Source organism: Lemur catta, chromosome 8, assembly GCF_020740605.2.
Source record: "Lemur catta isolate mLemCat1 chromosome 8, mLemCat1.pri, whole genome shotgun sequence".
Taxonomy (NCBI): Eukaryota; Metazoa; Chordata; class Mammalia; order Primates; family Lemuridae; genus Lemur; species Lemur catta.
The window spans coordinates 40,311,925-40,336,484 of NC_059135.1; the positions used below are offsets into that span (position 1 = coordinate 40,311,925).

The window sequence follows — 24,560 nt, forward strand, 5'->3', positions numbered from 1 at the left end:
CTCCTTTCTTACCAATAATGATGTGCTTTTACATTTATGTTTTAATGTGTAGATCATATAAATTTTTGATAAACAAGAGCAGAATTGATAAAATGCCTCATGTTCCTTTTTGATCATGTGCCTGGCCAATGATTCATATTTATGGGATTCCAGCTTACAAAATGCTACAAAAAGAATCAGTCTTAATTCTTTCTCTTAAGGACCTATAGTCTACTGAGAAGAGAAACACTGTCATTTGAAAGTATAAATAATAGTACAAATTAGTATATGATATGTGGAAAATTAACAGTTCAGGTTAGGAAGTGTAGAATTTTAGGGAAGGGAAATATTAACATGAATGAATGCATAGATAAAATAGTTGATGAAAAAACTTATAGAGTAGAATTACTCTGAAAATAGAAATCAACAACTTTCTATTCCCAACTTGGTATCTAAAAAAGTGACCATTGCTGAAAATATTTCTTGTTTATTTCTCATGTTGAGAAATGAATGGCCTGACGTTGGTCATCATTTTTAATAATTACTTTTTATTGTTGCTTAACTATCTGTCCCCAAGTGGCAACTTATGTATGTTCTACAAGGACAAGTAAAGGGTTGATTTTCATACTTTTAGTATGATTTCCATTTTACTATTATGAAAGCAATTTCTAGATAATTAAATTGACTTCTCAGATACATCACTAATGAAGGTGTCTGGTAAATAAGCTCAATAAGAAAATAAAAAGGAGATATTACAACTAATACCACAGACATAAAAGATGTCCTCTGTGAATACTATGAAAATCTCTAGGCACATAAACTCAAAAACAGAGGACATAGACAAATTCCTGGAAACACACAATGTCCCAAGACTCTGTCAAGAAGAAACAGAACTCCTGAACAGACCAATAATAAGCAATGAGATTGAAGCAGTAATAAAAAATCTTCCAACAAGAAAAGCCCCAAACCAGATGGAGTCACAGTGGAATTCTACCAGACCTACAAAGAAAAGCCATAATATTGAGAAGGAGGGAATTCTACCTAACTCATTGTATGAAGCCAGTATCACCTCGATACTAAAACCAGGAAAGGACAAAACAACAACAATAAAAAAACTACAGGCCAATACCCTTTATGAATATACACATAAATATCCTCCATAAAATACTAGCAAACCAAATTCAACAACATATCAAAAAAAAAAAAAAGAGAATCCACCATGGCAAAGTGTCCTTCATCCCAGGGATGATGCAAGGATGGTTCAACATATGTAAATAAATAAATGTGATTTACCACATAAACAGAAGCAAAAACAAAGACCATATGATCATCTCTATAGATGCAGAAAAAGCATTCAACAAAATTGAGCACTCTTTCATGATAAAAACCTTTAACAAATTAGGCAAAGAAGGAACATATCTCAAGATTGTAAAAGCAATATATGAAAAACCCATAGCCAACATCATACGGAATGGGGAAAAGCTGAAAGCATTCCCCCTAAGAACTGGAACAAGATAAGAGTGTCCACTGTCACCACTTCTATTCAAAATAGTGCTGGAAGTACTAGCCAGATCAATCAGGCAAGAGAAAGAAATAAAGAGTATCTAAATCTGGAAAGAGGAGGTCAATCTATCATTTTTTGCTGATGATATCATCTTATATTTAGAAAACCCCAAAGACTCCGCCAAGAGACTCCTGGAACTGATATATAAATTCAGCAAAGTCTCAGGTTACAAAATCCATGTACACAAATCAATAGCATTCCTGTACACCAATAACAATCAAGCAGAGAGTCAAATCAAGACTCAATACCACTCAAAAGAGCTATAAGGAAAATAAAATACTTAGGAGTATACCTAACCAAGGAGGTGAAATATCTGTACAAAGAGAACTATGAAACACTGAGGAAAGAAATTGCAGATGGCACAAACAAATGGAAAAGCATATCATGCTCATGGATTGGTAGAATCAACATTATTAAAATGTCCATACTATTCAAAGTGATTTACAGATTGAATGCAATCCCCATCAAAATACCAATGTCATGTTTCACAGATCTAGAAAAAGAATTCTATGTTTTGTTTGGAACCAGAAAGGAGCCCAAATAGCCAAACAATCTTAACCAAAAAGAACAAATTTGGAGGTATCACATCGCTAGACTCAAACTATACTACAAGGCTATAGTAACCCAAACAGCATGGTATTGCCATAAAATAGAGACACAGAACAAGGAAACACAACAGAGAACCCAGATATAAAACCATCCACATACAGCCAACTGATCTTTGACAAAACAGACAACAATATACATTGGGGAAAAGAAACCCTATTCAATAAATGGTGCTGGGAAAATTGGATAGCCACATGCAGAAGAATGAAAAAGGATCTGTACCTCTCACCATTCACAAAAATTAATTCAAGATGCTTACTAGACTTAAATGTCTAGGCACGAAGCCATAAGAATACTAGAAGAAAATGTCAGAAAAGCACTTCTAGATATTGACCTAGGCAAAGAATTTATGAAGAAGACCCTAATGGCAATCACAGCATCAAGAAAAATAAATAAATGGGACTTGATTAAATTAAAAAGATTTGCACCATGAAGCAAATAATCAACAGAGTGAATAGACAACCTAGAGAACTGGAGAAAATATTTGTAAGCTATACATCCAACAAAGGGCTAATAACCAGAATCTACAAGGAACTCAAGCAAATCAGCAATAAAAATATCAAACAATCCCATTAAAAGTGGGCAAAGACATGAACAGAAGCTTTTCAAAAGAAGGTAGACAAATGCCTGATAATGAAAAAATGCTCAATGTCACTAATCACTGGGAAAATTCAAATTAAAACCACAATGACATATCACCTTCCCCCAGTCAGAATGCTTTTATTATAAAGTCCAGAAACAATAGATGCTGACATGGATGCAGACAGAAAGGAACGCTTACACGTAGTTGGTGGGACTGCAAATTATTATATAATAGTTTAACCTCTATGGAAAACTGTATGGAGATTGTGCAAAGAACTAAAAGTAGGCCTACCATTTGATCCAGCTACTGGATATCTACCCAAAGGAAAATAAGTCAATATACTTGCACTTGAATGTTTATTGTGGCACAGTTCACAATTGCAAAGATGTGGAATCAACCCAAGTGCCCATGAATTCATGAATGGATTAACGAAATGTATAAATACACTATGGAATACTACACAGCCATAAAGAAGGATGAATTAAAGGCTTTTGCAACAATTGGGAGGGAAGTGGAGTCCATTCTCCTAAGTGAAGTATCTAAAGAATGGAAAAACAAAACCACATGTATTCACTATTATTAATAAATTGGAATTAACCAATGAGCACTCATGTGCACAGAGGGAAGGAAAACCCAGTGGAAATCAGCTGGGTGGAGGGGATGGGTGAAAATCTACCTAATGGGTACAATGAACACTATTTGGGTGATGGGTACACTTGTAACCCTGACTCAAGCCTAACAAAATTTACATGTAACCAAAAACATTTGTACCTCCATAATATTCAGAAATTTTAAAAAAACGTTATAATGAGGGATCATCTGACCCCAGTTAAAATGGCTTTTATCAGAAAGAGAGGCAATAACAAAGGCTGGCAAGGATGTGGAGAAAGGGGAATCCTCATACATTGGTGGGAATGTAAATTTGTGAAGTCACTATGGAGAACAGCATGGAGGTTCCTCAAAAAACTAAAAATAGAGCTACCATATGATCGAGCAATCCCACTGCTAGGTATATATCCAAAAGAAAGGAAATCAGTATATCAAAAAGATATATGCACTCCCATATTTATTGCCACACTATTCACAGCAGCCAAGATTTGGAATCTACCTAAGTGTTCATCAATGGATGAATAGATAAAGAAAATGTGGTACTTATACGCAATAGAATATTATTCAGCCCTAAAAAGAATAAAATCCTGTCATTTGCAACAACATGGATGGAACTGGAGAACATTAAGTGAAAGAAGCCAAGCACAGAAAGAGAAATCTCACATGTCATCACTCACATGTGGGAGCTAAACATTAAAACATTTGATCTCACGGAGATAGAGAATATAGAATGATAGTTACAGAGGCTGGGAAGGGTAGCGGGGAGGGGGGGATACAGGGGGCATGGTTAATAGGTGCAAAAATATAGTTAGATAATAAGATAGAATTAACAATATTTGATAGCACAACAAAGTTTCTATAATCAACAATAAGTTATGGTATACTTTAAAATAATTAAAGGAGTGGGACTGGAATGTTCTTAACAGAAAGAAATGATAAATGCTTGAAATGATGGATATACCCAGATTCGATTATTACACATTGCATGCCTGTATCAAAATACCACTTGTACCATGTAAATATATGCAACTGTTATGTTGCCATAATAATTAAAAATAAAAATGAAAAAAAAAACGAAAACCAAATGGCTTTTAAAAAAGTTATTAATTTATTTAAAATAGCATAATATGCCCATTACACGTTAACATAAATAATGCATTTTAATGAAAAAACTATATTTACCAAAATAAAAAATTAATGAGAAAAGTGGCGTGACAGTACATTTTTGACAGTCTCTTTAATATCTGCCTTAATAGAATACAGCAGAATTCTCATGTTTGTATCTATTTCTATCCGTTGTCACATATTGTTATGGTTAAAGTGTATGAACACATCTGGCCTCATACAGATACTTAGTTGGAAGTGGAAACCTTATCTTTTTATGTATTTTAAAGAGCTAGTAACACTCATAGGCTTAAATAAATGAGAGACCTACATATGTGTATTTTCTACTTCTCTATGCTATGTTGATTCAGGATGCTGAAAAAGGTGACTACTTTGGAGTGAGCTTGGCAGACATGATGAGGTTGCTATGTGAAAAGAAGAATTCAAATCTATGTATGGTTACTGATTCATCCACATTTTTTCTTGAGCTATGTCTTCTTTTGGAAGCAAAAATACGGGTGTGGTTCTACAAGAAACAAAACCATGTAGAACTGTGGAAATGTATTTTTTTTTTTGCTAGAGTAAAGTTGTGGCGATATTATTGATGTCTTTCTGTGCTTCCTTTATGATAGAGCATTCCGAAGAATCCAGATCAGAAGTTTATTATCTCAGTGAAATCATAAAAAATTATAGTACTAAAATATAATAATTTAGAAATTGCCTTGAAACACTGACTAGACCATTAAAAGATGAAGGTATTGTTAAGTTTGAGATTTATTGCAGTTAGTTTTTAAAATATTTCCTGGCATTTTTTTAAATCTCCTTTACTGTAAATATTTCATGCTTCCCCCTTAGAATTTTAAAATATTAGGCCATTTTGTAGCATTGAGTGGCCTATGATTTAACCCTGAGAGGATACCAAGAGTTTCTTTAAGCCACTTGAGTTTTTTTCTTTCATGGCTTCTCTAACCTCCCTTCAGCCAATCTTTGTTGGAATGCTATCAATTTTCTGAAGTTCTGCTTAAATTCCATCACATCCACAAGGTTTTTCCAGATTCCTTGTGACTCCAAGTCCTTTTACTCTACCATGCTCTGGCATTGTTCTGTGTACTTCTGTAATAGAACTCATTCCTTTATTATGTTGTATTATAGGTATCAATGATTGTATCTCTTACCACCAAACCAGGTAAGCCATTGGTGGGTCAGGACTATGTCCTGTCGATATTGGCATTTTCAATGTAATCTCTCAACAAATGTGCATTATGTTGAATTTGTATGTACCTTTTGATACCAGACCCCCTACCCCCCCGCCCCCACCCCCCACTTTTACTTAAGTAAGATGAGCATATTAGGATGAACAAGTCATATTTGAAATAAGGGAGGGGTGACTGGTGCTCATGCCTTAGGAGTGCAGTAACTTCTTAAGTCTTCCTGCTACTGATAATTTCCATGTTTCAAATAATTGAAGTATTTGGAGAATTTTTAACAGATTCGTAAAAATTAAGCAGAATCCAGAATAAATCTAAGAAATTAAGTCCATTATGGCTTCTGGAGCCAATTTATGGGACTTGGAGATTTACTACAAGCCATGAGTTAATAGAAGGACACTTCTTACAAATAAATGTATATAAATTTAATTTTAGTAGATTAACAAGGAGAGAAATTGCCAGAGATTCTAAGTATCCCTTGAGTGTGTTAGCTGTGTATTGTATTTATGGAAAAGAGATTTCAGATGTTCTAGAAACAATTTTTAAGATTCTTCTCATTCCAAAATCATGGAAGTGGAAATGATGCTGAAAGAGAAGACAAGGCACATTTATAAAATCTCATTCATTTAATAATATCTTATGATTGCCATTATTCCAGAGAAAATAAAAATAAGTCTCTATAAAACAACAGAATGAAATCCATGTGTTTCTCCAAATCTCATGAGATGATATAACTCACATACTCAAAATAAAAACACATTAAAATAGTACACTCTCCAACTGGTGAGTGAAACCAGCATTAGTATTTACTATGGATTAAGAATGACCCATTTTTTTGTCATGTGTATTCAGAGGGGGGCTTTGATTTTTCTCAACCTTGGGTTTCAAAGAGGGCTCAGATTTATGTGGATGCAATAATTTAACAATATACTCAAAATCAAGTTCATAAATTGCGCTTTCACCAACCATTTTTGTCTGTGTGTATGTCTTCCTGTATGGATACTTACCTGTTTTAATTAAATCATAATTAGAGCTAAATATACAGACTTTTCATAATTTCTAAACAATATAATCAATGAGCCACAGGGTCTTTGTGGGGTTTAGAACATTGAAAAACTTGGCTACATAGTGATGACATTTTAATATATAATTAACACTTCAATTACTGTGGTCAGAGCTTATCTTAATGCATATTTATATATTTATACCAAAGTGAACTCATTGATTATTTTAAGATATTTAAATAAAAATTATAGTTTAAATGCATCACATATTTTTAAGTCAACAATGTTATTTTAGCTTCTTAATTATTATTAAAGTACTTACATTCTATAAAGAATTGTGATGGCAGGGATTGTGCCTTTTAATATTAATTAAGATTTGACCACTGCTGGCCATTTTCTATTTGATACATCTATATCAGGGAGAGGGATATAGGGATGAATATTTTTATTTCTCATTGATTGTCTAAAAAAGTTTTTTTGAAAAAATTTGGTATTTAATGCTTATGACATATTGACTAGTGTAATTATTTTATTCAAACCCTGGACACAAATATAAAATGTAAAACGAAAATACAACAGACATGACACTTAAAATGGCAGATTGATATAAAATTCTATTATTTCTTAAGGGCCAGTATACAAAAACTTCTTTTGTCTCCTCTCAAAAGCAGAGAATTCCATAGCTCTGCAAAATAGAACTGGATTTACTTAAAGAAGTTGACAGGGTAGTTTTCCCCAAAACACAGACAACCTTAAAATATTAGACAAAATACCCATGGACTTATGTAATATGATAAAATATATCACATTGATTTCCCTGCTCCCTCCTGCCCTCTCCATACCAAGAAAAGACATGTTTCCGGGACCTCTGTGACTGCCACACAATTATCAATTGAACAATGCAAGAACTTGGAGCCTGATGGGCTGAATGACTCCTTATTTTGTTGAGAAACAACTTCAGACTCGTAGGCCTTTAATTTTTTTTTAAAGCAGGACATGGAGCATAGCACACTCATTTGGTATAAATGGCCTTTGGTGTCATTGAGCTTCTGGACAATTTCCCCTTTGTAGCCTGTACCTAGCCCTGCCATCTAAAAACTTTCCCTCAGGGGAAGCCCTGACTCATGAACTCTCAATTTAGCTGTGGAGAATTACAATACAAACAATCATCTGTGTTTCAAGATTTATTAAACTTAAAAAATAACTAATGGATTAATGGTTAAGAACTAGGAAATAGTAAATTGAAATTTGAGGGGCCAAAAATAAATAAAGAAATAATTAGGAAGTTTTAAAAATGTAAACATATAAGTTTTTAAAAGAAAATTGAACAGCTCACACATGTAATATCATGGATGGGTCTTGAAATCAGACACACAGGCTACTATGATGTGAATCCATTTACGTAACATTCTGGAAAGGGGAAACTGTGGGGATAGAAATCAGATCAATGGTGGCAGGAGTGAGGATGGGAGGAGGAGATGGGGTCCAAATGGGGGACCTTTTTGGAGTGAAGAAAATATCCTATGAACTGTGATGGTACTCACATGATTGCATACATTTGTCAAAACTCAAAGAACTGTACTCCTAAAAAGATGAAATTTGGCCTATGTAAACCATCCCTCAATGAATTTAATATAAAAGAATAAAAATATTGAATGAGGGTGTGAGTGGAGCATATTGTGATGGGTAATTAGACTTCATTCTAGTTACCCTGTTTTTTGATCTTAAAGCAAATTTCAATAGTCAAATTTTAAACTAGGGACAAATTATGTTTTTTTTTTAAAGAAGCACTAACATAGTTATTTTTGTTTAACCAGCATTTACATAATAGTATTACCTCTATGCTAGAAATTATCCTAAGAGCTTTACAAATTTCAACTCATTTAATACTCATAATAATTACCAATGAGGTAGGCATTTTTCAGACAGGGACACTGAAACACAAAAAAGATGTAATTTTTCCATCGTCTTCCAGCTGCTGAGTGGTGGGGCCAGAATTTGGACTCTGTCAGTCTGGCTTCAAGGTTTGTGTTCATAACTACTCTATGTCTGCAGACTTTTTGGTTGCTACCTTCCTAGTTAGTAAAATTTGAATTATAATTTAATTATCAAGATCCAGTGGAGAGAGTGCTTAGGCTTGGAAACCAATATTTGAGACCATTCATTGTACTGTGTGACTTCTGATAAGTCATTTAATCTCTCTGAATCCCAGTGTAAAATGAGAATGATCATCTAGCCCATATTATTTCACTGGGTTATTGTGAGTCTCAAAGAGTATATGTGTGCTCATATAGTATGTAAAGAGAAGCCAGTGCTATTTATCATAATATTTATGATCTTGGCTCACAGGACTCTCCATAGCTTCTAAATATGACTGTTGATGCCTTAGGAGATCACACAATATTTTAAAATGGAAAATTGCAAACTTTTCCCAAAATATGACTTAGTGAAAATACAAATATCCAGATTAAAATGAAAATTCATATTGTAAGAATGTTAAAATGAAGGTGAAACTCTCTAAAACAAAAAAACTCTAATTGTGCCTAAATGTGTAAAGATATGTTTTCAGTAGAAATATTAAGATAGAGGTAATGTATATATAAAGTTTGGATATAGATAGCATTTATAATTAAATTCATTGGTACATATACTTGTTTACTTTGAAAATATATCATTGATATGATTATAAAGACATTTTGAATTATTCTCCCAATATTGTAATTAGTTTTCTAAGAAAAATCAGTGATAGAGTTTAAGCTAAGGAAATAAACATCACATTATTTTTTGAACCTCAACTCCTTGTTAAAAGAAAAGACTGTGCCAGGATTCCAAACCTGGATCTAGTCATTTCCTGATGCGTAACTTGACACAAGTTATTTAGCTTCTTCTATGAGCCTCAATTTCCTTCCTCATCTGTAAAATAGGAAAAATAATAGCACCTACCAGACAGCATTGATTTGAGGATTAAATTAGTTAACACACATGAAGTGTTTACACAGTACCTGACACATTAATAGTCACTTATTACACTCTAGCCATTATTATTACTGTTATTGTTATATTGTTATTTTCACAGTGACTTTCAGCCAGAAAAAGCATATTCACAATATGCAGCCTTCTTGTGTTCAAAAATTGTGGTTTGCTATTTCAAGACGTATATGTGCACAGATGCACCTAATCAGCTAGATGCTCTCCTTCTGCTCTCTTACCAGTTACTCTTCCTTGCTTAGGTATTTCTTTTATTAGAACCATCATTTTCCTAATCCTCTAGGGCTGACATCTTGGAATCATCTTTATTTATGCTCACTGCTACTTCTCTCATGGGCATACAATCATCAAGTTCTATTAATTCAGCAGATAGCTATTGGGCAAATATGAATAACTAAGCAATGTCCACAATCTCAAGGATCTTCCAGTATGGTAGGGGAAATAGACATGTCAAGAGAGTGTGATGTTGGGTCTACACAGAACATGTTGGTCAGTTCCATGAAAGAGCAGACCAGTTTGTCAGGGGAGGTGATGCTTGAGCTTTGCTGGCCATTATCAGCCACTTAGTTGGCAGAGGTGTCCTCTTCAATTTCTTGGTTTTTTTCTAGCCCTACATAATCCATCAGAAATTTTATTTCCAAAATATGTTCTGACTCCTTCTGCTTCTTTGTGTTTCCCCCGTACTTCCCTAGTCCAAGCCACCATCATCTCTCATTTGGGTTAAAAGTACTTTCTACTTGGTGTCCCTGCATCTATCTTTGCCTTGTTATAATACATTTCTCACATGCTATTCAGATTTTTAAAAATTAGTATATTAAAGCATGCTATTTCTCTGAAGAATGACCCTTTGCCTTTAGAAAAACAATTCAAACTCCTTCCCATGACCTACAAGGCTATAATGATAAATCTCATGCCCAACTTTATATTATATCATGCTAGCCATAATAACTTTCTTTCTACTTTTGCACAATCAAAGCTTAATCCTTTTATAGGAAAAATAACAGCCCCCAAAGATGCCCATGTTCTAATCCCCAGAACCTGTGAATTTGTTGCCTTACAGGTCAAAAGGACTTGGCGGATGTGATTCAGGACTTTTAGGTGGGAGAAGATAACCTGGGTTATCCAGATGGGCTCAATGTAGTTGCGTGAGTCCTTAAAAGCAGAGAACCTTTCCAGGATGTGGTCAGAGAAGGAGATGTGACAACAAAGGAGTGTCAGAGAGATGCTGTGTTGCTAGCTTTGAAGACAGAAGAAGAGGCCATGAAACAAGGACTGTGGGTGACTTATGTTAATATGAGCTCAAAAAACAAGGAAATGAATTTTCCCTTAGAGTCTCTAAAAAAAATGCAGCCTGTCTGACACCTTGATTTTAGCCCAATAAGACCCATGTCAGAGTTCTGATCTAGAGAAATATAAGATGATACATTAGTGTTGTTTTAAGCCACAGTCAGTAGTAATTTTTATGGCAGCAATAGAAAACTAAAACATGATGCCAGGCCATTTACATTTGCTGTTTCCTTTGCTTTGAATGCCTTTTTCCAGTTCTCCAGTGATAAATTCTTTTCAAATTTTAGGTCTCATCTTCACTGTTATCTCCTTAAATGGGGTTTTCCCTGATAGCTCTATTGAAGTATTCCTCTTGTTCCAATTCCTGAGCAACTCTAAAACCACAGGCTGTTTATTTCCTTCATGGAATATCATTGTCTGAAATTACATTGTTTGCATATTTACTTATTTATTGCTGTTTGTCCACTCGAGGTGGTAAGCTCCATGGAATCAGGGTACTTATCTGTGTTGTCCACAGCTATATCCTAGTGCTTGGAATAGAATTTGCCAAATAATAGACACTCAATAAATATTTGTTAAATGAGGGAATGAAGTAGACCAGGGAAGTGGTTATTTTAGGCAAAGGTCAGGTCCTGAGTCAAATTCTGAGGTATGAAATTGCTTTAAGTGCTGGGGAAAATCTAGGTTCCCTATGAGTGAAACCAAAGAGGAAAGCAAAAGAAGATGGGAACCAAGAAGTAGACATTTATTATTATTATTATTATTATTTTAACATATCATGTTATATTTTTTAAGTGCTTGGGAATCAGTTTTTAAAGAAAGCAGAGTAACTGAGTGAAGGAATGCACAACAAAATCAACAGGGCTTGGTGACCAATGGGATGCAGGCTGAGAGAGGATGAAGAGACTCCTCCCACGGTTCTGATCTTGGGCCTAGGATGATGGTGGTAGTGTTAATGGGTATAAGAACAATGGGAGACAATATTTAATTTTAGATTCTGAGTTTTATGGACCCATCCAGTGGGAGATGTTTAATGTAGGCACTTAGAAATACAGTCTGCAGGTCAGGAGGAAAGCCTTGACTGGGAGTCATTCCCATGTTAATGGAGACAAAGTCGAGGGATCTAATAGTCAATGCAGCCCAGGTCAATGGGCAAGGGGGGAGGGGAAAAAGCGGATGGAACAACACCAGAGAGCACAAACGGGCTTTCTGAGAGTAACTGGCAAGGGAAGTTTGACCAGCAAAGCAGGGGACATATGAGGAGGGGGGCATATGGGACCAGGGACGCCATGGGAGGAAAGAGTTTCAGTAGGAAGGGAGTAGTCAGAATATCGACTGCTGTGGGGAGGAAAGAAGAAATCTTTGGGTTTATTAACAAAGGGCTCTGGCAGTGCAATATGTAGTAGAGAGCTGGCAATGAGACCCTGATGCAGAGGGTGAAGGGTGATGGGGAAGAGTAGTGGAAGGAAGGAAAGAGACTGTAGAAGACGCAGGGGTAAAGGAAATCTCTCCTCCCTTTTGTTTGTTTGTTTGTTTGTTTGTTTTGAGATAGGCTATAGGTGAGGAGCAGGTAGGGAAGGCTGTAGGGAAGGCCCTAGCAGAGAAAGAGAGGTGGAAGGTAGAGGAGAGAGAGGGGGACATGGACAGAGTCCTGGAGGAGAAGGGAAGGGGCAGGAGAAGGAGTGCAGAGGGAGGGATCAGCCCTGAAAGGCTCTGAGACACCCTTTCTCCCGAGTTGGGAAGTCTGAGTGTCAGGCCTACTAGGTCTAAGTCAAGCCAAGAGGCAGTGAGCACATTTACTTTGGTGTCAGATATTGCTGAAACAAATCCTAAATTTACCACCTAGCTGAGCAATCTTGAGCAAGTAAATGTATCTGAACCATAATTCCTTATATTATATATGGTTTTTTTTCCATCTTATCTTTGTCAGGCAATATTATATATGTTTTGAGAAAAATGATAAATACCTTACAGGGTTGCTGTGATAATTGGTAAAAATTTGCCCACTAAGCACACATTATTGCAATACATACACTGTTAGGATGGGCTTCACTGGAATTGGGACAGATTTCTGAGCCCTCCGCTCCAGCACTGAGATCTAGAATCAATTCTTCAAGGACTAAGAAATGAAACTTTCTTCTCTCCTGAATTCAATCACATTGATTAAACAGACATATCTGGTCGAAATCTGTGTATGTTTCCCAGATTGTATTTTCCAAATTGTAACATAGTACCCTAAAGCCAAACATAGAGAAAGTAAAAGTCACAAAATATTTTGCTATTTATGACTTGTTGGCAATAAGATGTCAAAACTTCACAAGTACAATACAGAATGCTTATTTTCTCAGTCTCCTGACAATATTTGCTATGACGCTGTCATACCATAAGCTTTTGGTATGAAGTGAAGAGGAGGCTGAAGCTGGTGGGAACTGTGAGAGGTTGCATTATGTTTTTAATCTTTCTTATACAAGTCCTGTTTCCAGTTAAATTCAATATAACTGTATTAGCAAACTGATAATAATTGTTTTAATGACAGATACTAAAATATTGATCTGAGCAGGAACTGAATATTATGTACACTGACTCTGCCACAAGTCCTGTGATTTTATCTAATCTTTGTATCCCCAGCATGGAGAATAATTTCTGAGAGTTGGAGATTCAACAGCCATAAGTGTCTGTTGTCCTGCATTTTGGTAAAGATTCCATACAAGGCGCTTGAAAATTGTACCAACTCTTGGGATTAGTGTCTAAAGTGGCCTCATAGAAGACTAGAACTGGCAAGCTCAGAGAATAGTTATTTTTTTCCCCTGTATTAATTTATTTTCCTGTTATTCTCTTTGACTATTTAGCAAGGTGATTTTCAAGTCCTGGCCTCTCTCAGATATTCTAGGAAGAATTAGTAAAGGTTGGTTTTTGGTCCTCACTCAGCCCATTCACTAAGTGGGAGTAGGACACCCCTGGGAACAGAAGTCATTGAAATGATATTTGTCAAAGTGAAAAGTTAAACCGAGGGGTACAGGGTTAGAAAGTTGGAAACTCCTTAAACAGTTGACCTCTGGAATAATTCTCTAGAAATTCTTGCTCCAAAGCTAAAATTCAAAAGTTCTTGAATTTTTTTTTTTATTAAGAAAAGTGTTAATAATGACTTACTTATCAAATGTCATTTTCTGATCTCTTCTTTCTCTGAATTTCTACCAAGTTTTATGCATCCCAAACATGTTTATATGCTCTGGTTTTGTTACACATAAATTTATTTTCTCAGCATCTACATATATTCCTTGGTGTCTGTGGGCATCCCTCTTATTTCTTTTGTGTCATCCTTTTTGTTCAGTGCTTAGCACAGTGCAGGGCTCCTAATCATTGCTGAATAATTGTAAACAGTTGATTCACCTGTGTTGTATAGAACATTCATTCTAATTTCAGGGGGACTCAAGGTGGCAAATAGATTAGATTATATAGAATACTCTGAGGTCATTAATAGCTTGGCAAGCATGAGTGTAGCATAAAAGTTCAAGGATATTGCTCTTAGAAGGCATGTGCCTCTGAGACAACTATATTCCTTGAAAAGCTGGTTTAGGGTTAATAACACCATCTACTTTTATGTAGCTCTTTGCAATTTGGAACTTAATAATATACTACTCATTTTAGTGTCACTGAACCCTGTACACTGGTCAGGGTAAAGCCCTTTTATCAAATGAGAAAATTGGAGTGCACAAAGATAAAGGACTATGTGCACGTGTACAAAATTGGTGAGTGGCAGAGCTGGTATTTGAACTGCACCTTTCTGCATCCAAATGTAGTATACGTCCCATTTCTCTACACTAGCTTAGTAGTCAATATTTCTACATAATAAAATTCTTGGGAACAAGAAGAACCTGCATATGTGGCCCCTTAAGAGATGTGGAGAAATTAAGATAGGACCTATCTTCTGGATTCAAAGTATGATGTATCACAAATTCATTTGTCCAAAATAGTTTTCTCACCTGGACTTTACCTGGGCAACGTTCTAGTTCTAATACTTCCCTTATAGAGTATTGGGGTGGGGGGTGGGGGAGGGGGAGAAAACCAGAGTCCCAGAGGGGACAAGAATATTTCCTATTTAGGCAAAAGAAAGGGTTAAAATGTTATCGTTTAAAGGTTTAAGGTGGAGAAGAGAGTCTTGAATTATCTAAATGCCAAAAACTAGGCTAAAAGGCTGCATTTCCTCCCTAATGTCTTTTTCAGCTTATAGGGGAAAAGTTAAGGAGTGTGTCTGGGGGAAGGGTTAGGGAGGGGAGAATAGGACTCTTTCTTTCTAACAGGCTTTCTTAACAAAAATAAAAAGAAAGAGAAATAAAAGTTTGTTTCTGTTATTAAGCCCCATCCGTGCTTTAAACATAAATGAAGTAGGGAAAGTTCAGGCACAGAGGCGCGTGTTCTGATTTGGTTGTTTACCATCAATCAGACCGTTGCTTGGCAGACACTGGATGGTTATGAGCCTGAACAAGCTGAAAAGGGGCAGGAAAAGAAGTGGAGGCAGCATTCTTCCTATTTAAAGCTGCATCGCTTGAAAAAAGTTTTCACAGACTGTGCTGGAGCTGGTGCTGAAAAAGGGGGTTTGCAGAGGCAGCCCTGGGGCTGGTGCTGAAAGAAGAGCCCACAGCTGACTTCATGGTGCTACAATAACCTTAGAATCTACTTTTATTCCCAGGAGGACCCACATGTCTAATATTTAGACGTGATGGCAAACTGGGTAGAAGCAAGACCTCTCCTCATTCTTACTGTTTTATTAGGGCAATTTGTCTCAATAAAAGCCCAGGAAGAAGGCGAGGATGGTGAGTTTGCCGTTTGCTTTGCTTGTGGTGTTTATTGCACGGTTTGGGAAATAGGTGGAATGTTAAGCCCCAGGAAGAGCTTGAAGAGGAGGTTCTGGTTTGAAGTTTGAGAAGGGGGCTGACAGATTTGCACCTGGGAAACGGCTTGGAAGACAATCGGGATGTTTGTAAATCCGGAGCTTCTATATCTGCCGTTGGAAAGAGTACACTGCTAAATATTTCTGGGAAAGCCTAAGATAAGTCCTTTTTGCCTGACTCTGAGAGTGGGAAGTTTAAAAGAAAAGAAGAGTGCTTAAAACGGAGCACTAAAGGCATTTTAGTCAGGAATTCTGTTCTGTAGGCTGGAGTTTTCAGAGCAAGGAAAAGTCTCGGCAGAAGCTGGGTAGGGTGGAGTCTTTTTTGTACTGAACTTCAGCTGCTTCATAAAATTCTTTGTTTAGAAAAACCTCTGCAGCAACTCTGATAGCTCTGACTTTTCTTTGTCTTTGGCTCCTCATTCTTTTCTCTTTTCAGACTTATGCTTCTTCACCATTTTCATTTGTGATCTTAAAGTCACTTTTGCTTACTGAGAAGCAGTCTCGTTTATTTCTCCATGACAGAGGCTGATAGAAGCCAGATTTCTTAAACAGTGGTATTTTCCCACCCTACTGACTTGGTTAAGAGGACAGTGGTGGTTCCTGGTTGGATGGCGGAAGGCAGGAAATCAGCATGCCTTATATATAATTTATTTGGTATGGAGTAATTGTATGGCCATTATCCCTTAACACAAGTTTTTTTGTTTTGTTTTGTTTTTTTGTTTTTTTAAAGACAAATCTTGCCTGGTTACCAAATTTTTTTCCTATGCAATTTGCATATATTAGAGTTGGGTTATATGGTATGGCTAAGCAAAAATGCATGGCTATTATAGAATATAAGAAAATATTTAAACTGATGCCACTGATTATTAAATCCTTACTCTTGAGGGTTACAATCGCAAATACAGACATATGCTCTTTTATAATGGGCCATTATAGATTTTCATAACTATTTAACATCAAACTCAAGCTTTTAAAACATTGCACATTCATTAACCTTTTCTGTTACTTTCACATATACACACACACATACATATATACATATGTGTATATATACATACATTTACTATAGATTTCTGCTTCTGTGTATTTTTACTCTAAAGGTGTTCATAAAATTATTCTAGAGATCACTAGTCCTAAAAACTTTTAAAGAGTAAAAATAAGAATCTGGACATGAATACCCAACAATCTATCAGGAGTCCCATAGAGGGGGCACTTTCTAAATCCTGGAACTTTTTATGTTTTAAAAAATGAGGCAATTTATATAAGGTTAAAAACTTGAGTTTCTTTGTCATAGTGAAAAGCATGTGTTGTTTGGAAGGGTGGGAAAGATAATTGAATACGAAGTAGAAGTTAGAAAAGGGTAGAAAAATACAGAAAAATTACAATAGATACAGAAAATCTGATTATAAAATGAACAGTTTACTCCCTTCCCCCACCAAACAACCAACTTCAATTGAAAATTTTAATACAGTTATCTTTGTTAATTTATATTAAATTAATTTATGTTAAAATTAATAACTTACTCTGAAATAATTGACTATGTGAATAAATGAAAGGACTCTGTTATGAAATACATGAAATAGGCCATATATTAAAAGACTTTTCCAAATAGTTTTAATTACTCTGTAGATGTTTTTGAAAAATGACCGGAGTTTAATTTTCCTTAATAATAATTTACATAAATGTGAGGAATGCTGTGCTAGGTGTAAAAAAAAGTCCCCAACTCCAAACCAACTCCAGTCCCCTCAGGATAACCAAACAGCACAGAAACCGGAATTCCAAACATCAGATTTTATAGAGAATGTGTGATTGCTTGCACATGTATTGTAAAAAATAAATTCCTCTATTTTTTTACTCAGCCTAAGAGAATATATGTGATAATATTCAATAGCAAAAGAAAGTAGTTATGGCCCTAATTAAAGATAACACAGAAAAGAATGAAAAGATCCAATATATTTAGAGCTACTTAATGTGTACTATATTTACTTACCATGCATATTTTGATTTAAGTTGATATTGTATGGATACTTGGCAATACTTTATTTCCCCTGTTCAGGCATGTCACAAGCTTAATGAAAGTGTCAGAATTTAGAAACTCCATGTAATTTTGAGTTTGGGAAAAAGTAAGCTTAGGTAAATGCTTTAAATTAAATAAATATCTAAGGCACACATGCAAAGCAAATACATTTTTCAAAATTTAGTTGTAACTAAGTTCCATATTGTGGTATTTACTTTGTGTACAAATATTTTCCTTTGGAAATGTAGAGACCTACTATTGCATGTAAGTGCATATTTACAAGCTTTTATTTTTTCTTTCTGTTTATGACTTCAAGGTATATTTTTCTTCTATTTGACTTTGGTTATTTACCAGAAATGTAAAATATAAACACAGTGAGTCTGCCTGATAGAAATAGGTAAGAATGATACGATAAATGTAAATAAATAAAGTTTTAGGCATTTGAGGCCAGAATCAATACTACGCCTCACTAAATTGTAAGAACTTATCTGATTTTTTTTGCATTGATAAGAAACTGAAAGGAGAAAGTTTGGGAACTGGGCTAACTTTAGTTGAAAGTATAAAATAACAATAATCAGGGAATTAAGATGACAAAACCAGCTTGTCAAGAATTTGTGTGTGTTGGGGGGGGTCAATATGTGTGTGTCTTTGAAATAGTCCACATTTGTTTTTTGTAGAGAAAATACTAGAGAATTTACAGTTTATTTTATATTCCTAAATAAAACTCTAACATCTAGTAAACTATATACATTCTTGTTATTGGAAGTAGGCATACTTAATTTTACAAAATAATATTTGGTATCAATCATTGTATTCAACACCAGATGAGCAAAGGAGAGAAGGGAAGGGGCCAAAATGTACCATTTTATTTCCAGAAACTGTAAACTTCAGTGCTTTCAGAGGCCAGGTAGGTAACATAAACAAGTGAAGCAAGCGAGTGTTTCTACATCAACAGGGGATGAGGAGGCCTGTGGGGAACTGAAGATGCATGCCTGCTTTAAGGTATTCAAAATTAATGTTTTCAGAGGTATTGCATAAGCCAATTAAAATATATCTGCGTGCCAAATGTGGCTTATGGACTGTAAGTTTGCAGTCCTCCTGTTGTAACTTTACACTGATGTCCTGGACCTAAGCCAACTTCTGATTACTAAGAGATGAGGGTCTCACAGTTCATTCTATATCATGGTCTCTTTCATTTTTATTACGTTATGTCTTCCATTTATCTCATTGTTAAAATACAAATACAAAGAAGCAGATGCTTAACACTCAGCAGTCCTTGAATGGAATCATTTTAAAGGAGGTACACAGTATAAATACATAGCTTAAGATACTTGTTCACTCATAGTTTTAAACTCACTGCTATTGAAATAGATACTTTAGATCATGTAGAATATGCAGACTTTTCTTTTTAGTGGGTGTTTGTGTTTAGGTCCAAGTGCATATAGCAGAATGCAGTAGTTTAAACAAACAAACAAATAAAAAAGCCTTCTTTTTTCCTTATGTAAAGAAAGGTTTTAAGTAGGCAGTGAAAGGCTAGCATATTGGCTCCACAGTGTCATCAGAGACTCAGGCTTTTTCTAGCTCTCTACTCCCTTATCCCTAGGGTATGGTCTTTGATTTTATGGCCCTAAATGGCTGCTAGAGCTCCAGCCATTACATGTACTTTCTAGGCATGTGGATAGAGGACAGGAGACAAAGGCTGTGAGCTCCCCCCATCCCCATGAAGACTTTTAAGTCTTCGTAACATTTAAACTTACTTCTGGTTGGCCAGAATTTAGTCATATGGTCATACAAAGCTGCAAGGGCAGCTAGGAAATGGACTTTAGCTGGGTGGCATTGGCAATATACTCTACTAAATAGAGTTCTATGAAGGATATAAAGAAGGCAACTGCAGTCCCTACCACAGTGAGTATACATGTCAGCTACTGTTTTTTAGTAGACTAGATCTTATGGTTTCAGTGGACAGAATATAGGTGTGTGACCAGATTTATGCTGATTATTGTTCATTTCTGAGTAGACTACAAAGCCAAGCACACTGGATGGCACTTAAATATTAGGCTTCGTTTTATTTACTTCTTAATCTAATTCTTTTCAGATAAATTTAGAAGTTATCTGTAACTTTTATCCAAACTAAATTGATGCTTTAGTTTGAAGAGTAGATCCCTCTCCACTTATGTATTAATAGATTGGTAGATTGATAGATTTAGTGAATTCTTTCCATTGGCTAACACACTGTATACTTTGACCGTGATTCCATAGGGTAGTTGGTAAGCAACCCACAGATCAGTACTGAGATGACTGCATAAAGAGTCACCTGGGATCTTGTTACTAATATAGATTCTATGCTCCTCTCCTTTCCAAATACCCTGATTTGGTAGGTTTGGATGGGGTCTGGGAATCTATGTATTTTCAAAGCTCTTTCAGTGACTCTAATTCACATTGGTGAACCAATGTACTAAATCTTTGACTTGCAGTCTTTGACTTGCACTTTTTTGATCTTTTGATCTTGATGTGGACCAGTTGGCTTTTATGTTCCAAGGCTACACACTGAGACTTTTGGTAATGACTTGCTATTCTAGTTATTCATTTTACTTATAAGGCTGCCTAGTTAAAGTTTATTGATAAACCATGACAAATTCACCATCATTTCCAGAAAAATAACTCAAGGCCCTGATCCTCCTCATGGTGGGTTAGGTGAATCATTCTACTATGCAAAGGACACATGTTATTCAAATGTATTTCCAAGTGAATATATGTTTTTCACTTTCAATTTCTCCTTTCTCTTATTCTTGCTCTTCATACTTTTAGAACTGTCACCACAGGCCTGAAATTCAATGTGTTCATCATTCTAGACATGCACCTAATGCAAAATGTGAGGCAAAGCAGAAAGAGGAAGCTTTGTTTTTAGAAGCTGGGGCTTAGAAGATTGGAATTATGCTAATCCATGGCCATAGAATGATTTTTAATTATAGAATTTGCTTCAGGTTGAAGAGTGCTCTAGGTTCATGCATCATCACCTGGCCTTACATGGCATTCATAGTATGTTTGAACTTTTTGATCTGATGTTTTTTGCTCTGAGATCACAACACTGAAACCCTTATATTTATATATGAGAGATATAGTAAAGGTAGGAGGAAAAGACCAGAACTGTTAATTATTAGTTGATCTGTAGTATTAAGTTGGGCAAGTTGCACAAGTTTATATAAGACAAATATATCCTAGAGTTAAATAACATGGTATTATTTGATTTATTATTTCCTATGATTTATATCCATGATACTGGAAGGTTCATTAAAGTTATTAAATTAGACATTATCAATTTACTATTAAGTATGAGGTCTTTGAGCTTTTCCTATAACTGTAAAAGTGACAGCTTGAAAACATTGTTTTGAGTCAGAATGAAATTATTAAGAAGATGCTGATAATTTGGTTTTCCTTTAAATTTATTTCCACATAATTTCATACATAAATTACCTAAATTTTATGGAAGACTGAAGAGTTGCCATATTCATTATTTAACTGTCTACTCTTAGCATTTGTATGGGGGACCAGTGTATCCTAAAAAAAAAATTTGCCTTAAAGATGTGACCATATTGGCAACCTTAGGGTTTTTATTTTGTTTTATTGATACGTTTAAAAATAAATCCTTCAAAAGAAATCAAGATGGTTCCATCTTATACTGAATATGTTCTCTAAGGCTGTGGTCCCCAACCCCTGGGCCTCCAATCAGGACTGGTCCATGGCCTGTTAGGAGCCAGGCCTCACAGCAGGAGATGAGCGGCAGGTGGGAAAGCGGAGCGAAGATTCATGTGTATTTATGGCTGCTCCCCATTGCTCACATCACTGCATAAGCTCCGCCTCCTGTCATATCGGTGGGGGCATTGGACTCTCATAGGAGCATGAACTGTACTGTAAACTGCACATGCGAGGGATCTGGGTTGCACACTTCTTATGAGAATCTAATGCCTCATAATCTGAGGTGGAGCTGAGGAGGTGATGCTCATGCCAGGAAGCGGCTGCAAATACAGATTATCATTAGCAGAGATTGCACCACAAATGAAATGCGCTTGAATCATCCTGGAAACCATCCCCCCGCCCCGGTCCATGGAAAAACTGTCTCCCATGAAACCAGTCCCTGGTGCCAAAAAGTTTTGGGACCATTGCTCTAAGGAACCGTAAGTATATCAGGGAAATTACAAATCTTGCCTCCTAGAGAGAAAGCTGTAATGTTAACAATATTAATAAATTAATATTAATAAGTCAATGGAACTTTGTCTCCATAGCCTTCTGGTACAATGTTCAAACTCAAAAATATTTACATGCCATTTTTTTTAAGTTTAGATTTGGGAAGAAGGCAAGTCTCACAGGTTTTTTTTTTTTTTAATTCCTCGGGGTGTCTGTTCAGCCAGAATTGTGAATTCAGCTTTAAGATGACAGCAAACTATATTCTTGGTTGAAACATTGCTTGCAACATAAGCATCAAAGCCTTGTTACAGTCTGTATAGCATAACAAGTATAGTAAGTGTTGGCCCAAGCCTTCATGTGAGAGAACACTTGGGTTCTGCTCTTTGCTGTATTTAGCAGTTTTGCAACCTGCAGAGAGTCCTTTAACCTCACTGCACCTTTGTGTCCCCATCTGAAATACTGGGGAAATAGTATACACTCCTGTCATGGGACTTCCAGGAGGATTATTTGGGAAATTTACCTAAAGGTAATTTTAGAGTACTTAAATGAGACACAGAAAGTGATATTAAAATCTGTTTCAGTCATCGCAGATACAAGCCTTTGTGGTATTATTTTACTTTCATCAACTTTTTGAAGCACTTTCTGGATTTGTTCTCCTGTATTTTATTTGTTCTCCATCTCCTTGGGGGAACTTCTTTTCTATAACTTCAACCACTTCCTTTTTGTCTGCTCTTTTTCCTTAGCCTATAAACAAGTCCCAGTCTCTCCCAGGCCTGTGTCTAGCTCCCACCCTGTCTTTATTCGTAGCCCAGCTGTTCCAAAGGAGCAGTTTAGTTTTCTGTCTCTGCCTCCCCTACCCTCACCTGGCCTCTCCGTTCCACTTAAGCTGGTCTAGTAAGATGAGGATTACAATGCTTGACGTTCCAATAGGCCCCTTTCACTTCATTTTATCAGTCCTTTTTCCTTTATTTGATACCATTAACCACTCTAGCTTTCCTGACATTCTACTCTCTGAAGGTGCTTCCTCCACCTCCCTGCCTTTTCCCTCTCAGCTCCATTTATGGACTTCTTCTCCTCTTTTCTCCCTTAACACTTTTTTATTCTCATAGGATTTAGTTCACTGATTATGTCTGCATATTCACTTCCTAGGCCATCTAGGAATAAGTGTTTTGCATAACAACTAAATATCGATAACTCTCAAATCTCTCTTTCCAACCCTGATCTTTAATATGAACTTCAGAGGTGTATATCCAGCTACCCGCTGGGTGGCCCAGAACCCCTTCAAGTTCAATGCATCCAAAACTCCACTCATTATCTTCCCTCCAAGACTGGGTCGTTTTCCTTATGTAGTCCTTCTTATGTCAGTCAATGGCAGCATCATTCGACCTGGTCATTCAATCAGTCACTCAGCAAAATTCCAATTGGTCACTAAGTTCCACCATTTTACCTGCTAAATATTTCCCAAATATATCTCTTTTCCATCTCTACTGCAAATGCCCCAGTTCAGGCACTCATGATCTATCCCTGGATGGCTGCAATGGCATCTGAATTCATCCCCTTCCCTCCCCTGTGTTCACTTACCATGCACACATAAACAGATCCTTTGTTGCCAGTGTCATATAGAACTACAATGTAATCATGTTTTTACTTTCCTTAAAAGCTTCCATTGGCTCCCATAACTTGAAGAAAGAATGAAGCACAAGCTTCTTAGCATGGCATACAAGACCGTCCTGGTCTGGCCCATTTATAGAATCTTAGGCACATCAACTGTCATTCTCTGCCTCAAAGAATTGCTTGTAACTCCCACCCCCCAACACACACACACACATACACACATACACACTTTTCCCTTTTTTAACATCTATACTCCTCTACTGTCCACAATCCACTCAGAACTCACATTGTCTCATCAGTTGAGACAACGGCTTCTCTTTTGCCATCTCACAGCCCTCACTACACCTCTCTCATGCATGAGCTATATATATAACATTGAGAATGCTTTTTTTCCCATGAATTCATTTTACATATTCCTGCCACATTAGTCTTCCTACGTCCTATTTTCATCATGTCACTCTCCAGTCAACTTGCCATTGACTATTGCATAATATTTAGCACATTATATTGACCTAAACTTTGTGTGTCTTCTTTTTTTTTTTAAAAAAAAAGCAAACAAAAACCTAACAATGCCAAAATTATCCAGATGGTGTGTAAGGCTACTCATGGTCTTCTCCATTCTGTCTATTAATAAACAACTACTATTATTTCTATTATTGTTACTTAACACTATGGATTGCTGCACACCATAAAACATTCTTTCTCAGGTCAGATCTAACTTCTTAACTGTTCCCACATCTAATTTTTGTGATTTAGCTACTTCTATGCCTCTTCCTTTACCTTCTCTCTGCCTGTTAGCATTTTCCTTCAAGTTCTGTTTCAATTCTTATATCTGCTCAGAAATTAGGAAATTCTTATCAACAATAAATATCAGCTTTCCTTTCAATGTATCTTCTCTAAGTGCTTCAAGTGTAAATTTCT

The 24,560-nt window shown here is 36.0% G+C and overlaps 1 protein-coding gene across 1 annotated transcript in view; it reads left to right on the top strand.

The window, feature by feature from the left end:
- Positions 1–15,244: 15,244 nt before the first annotated feature.
- The window catches only part of COL5A2 (collagen type V alpha 2 chain), a 149,741-nt gene continuing 140,425 nt past the window's right edge, over positions 15,245–24,560 (top strand). The window contains exon 1 of the mRNA XM_045559859.1: positions 15,245–15,746. Within this exon, the coding sequence (XP_045415815.1) occupies positions 15,653–15,746 (94 nt within the window). The 5' untranslated portion in view covers positions 15,245–15,652. The remainder of the gene's footprint in view (positions 15,747–24,560) is intronic.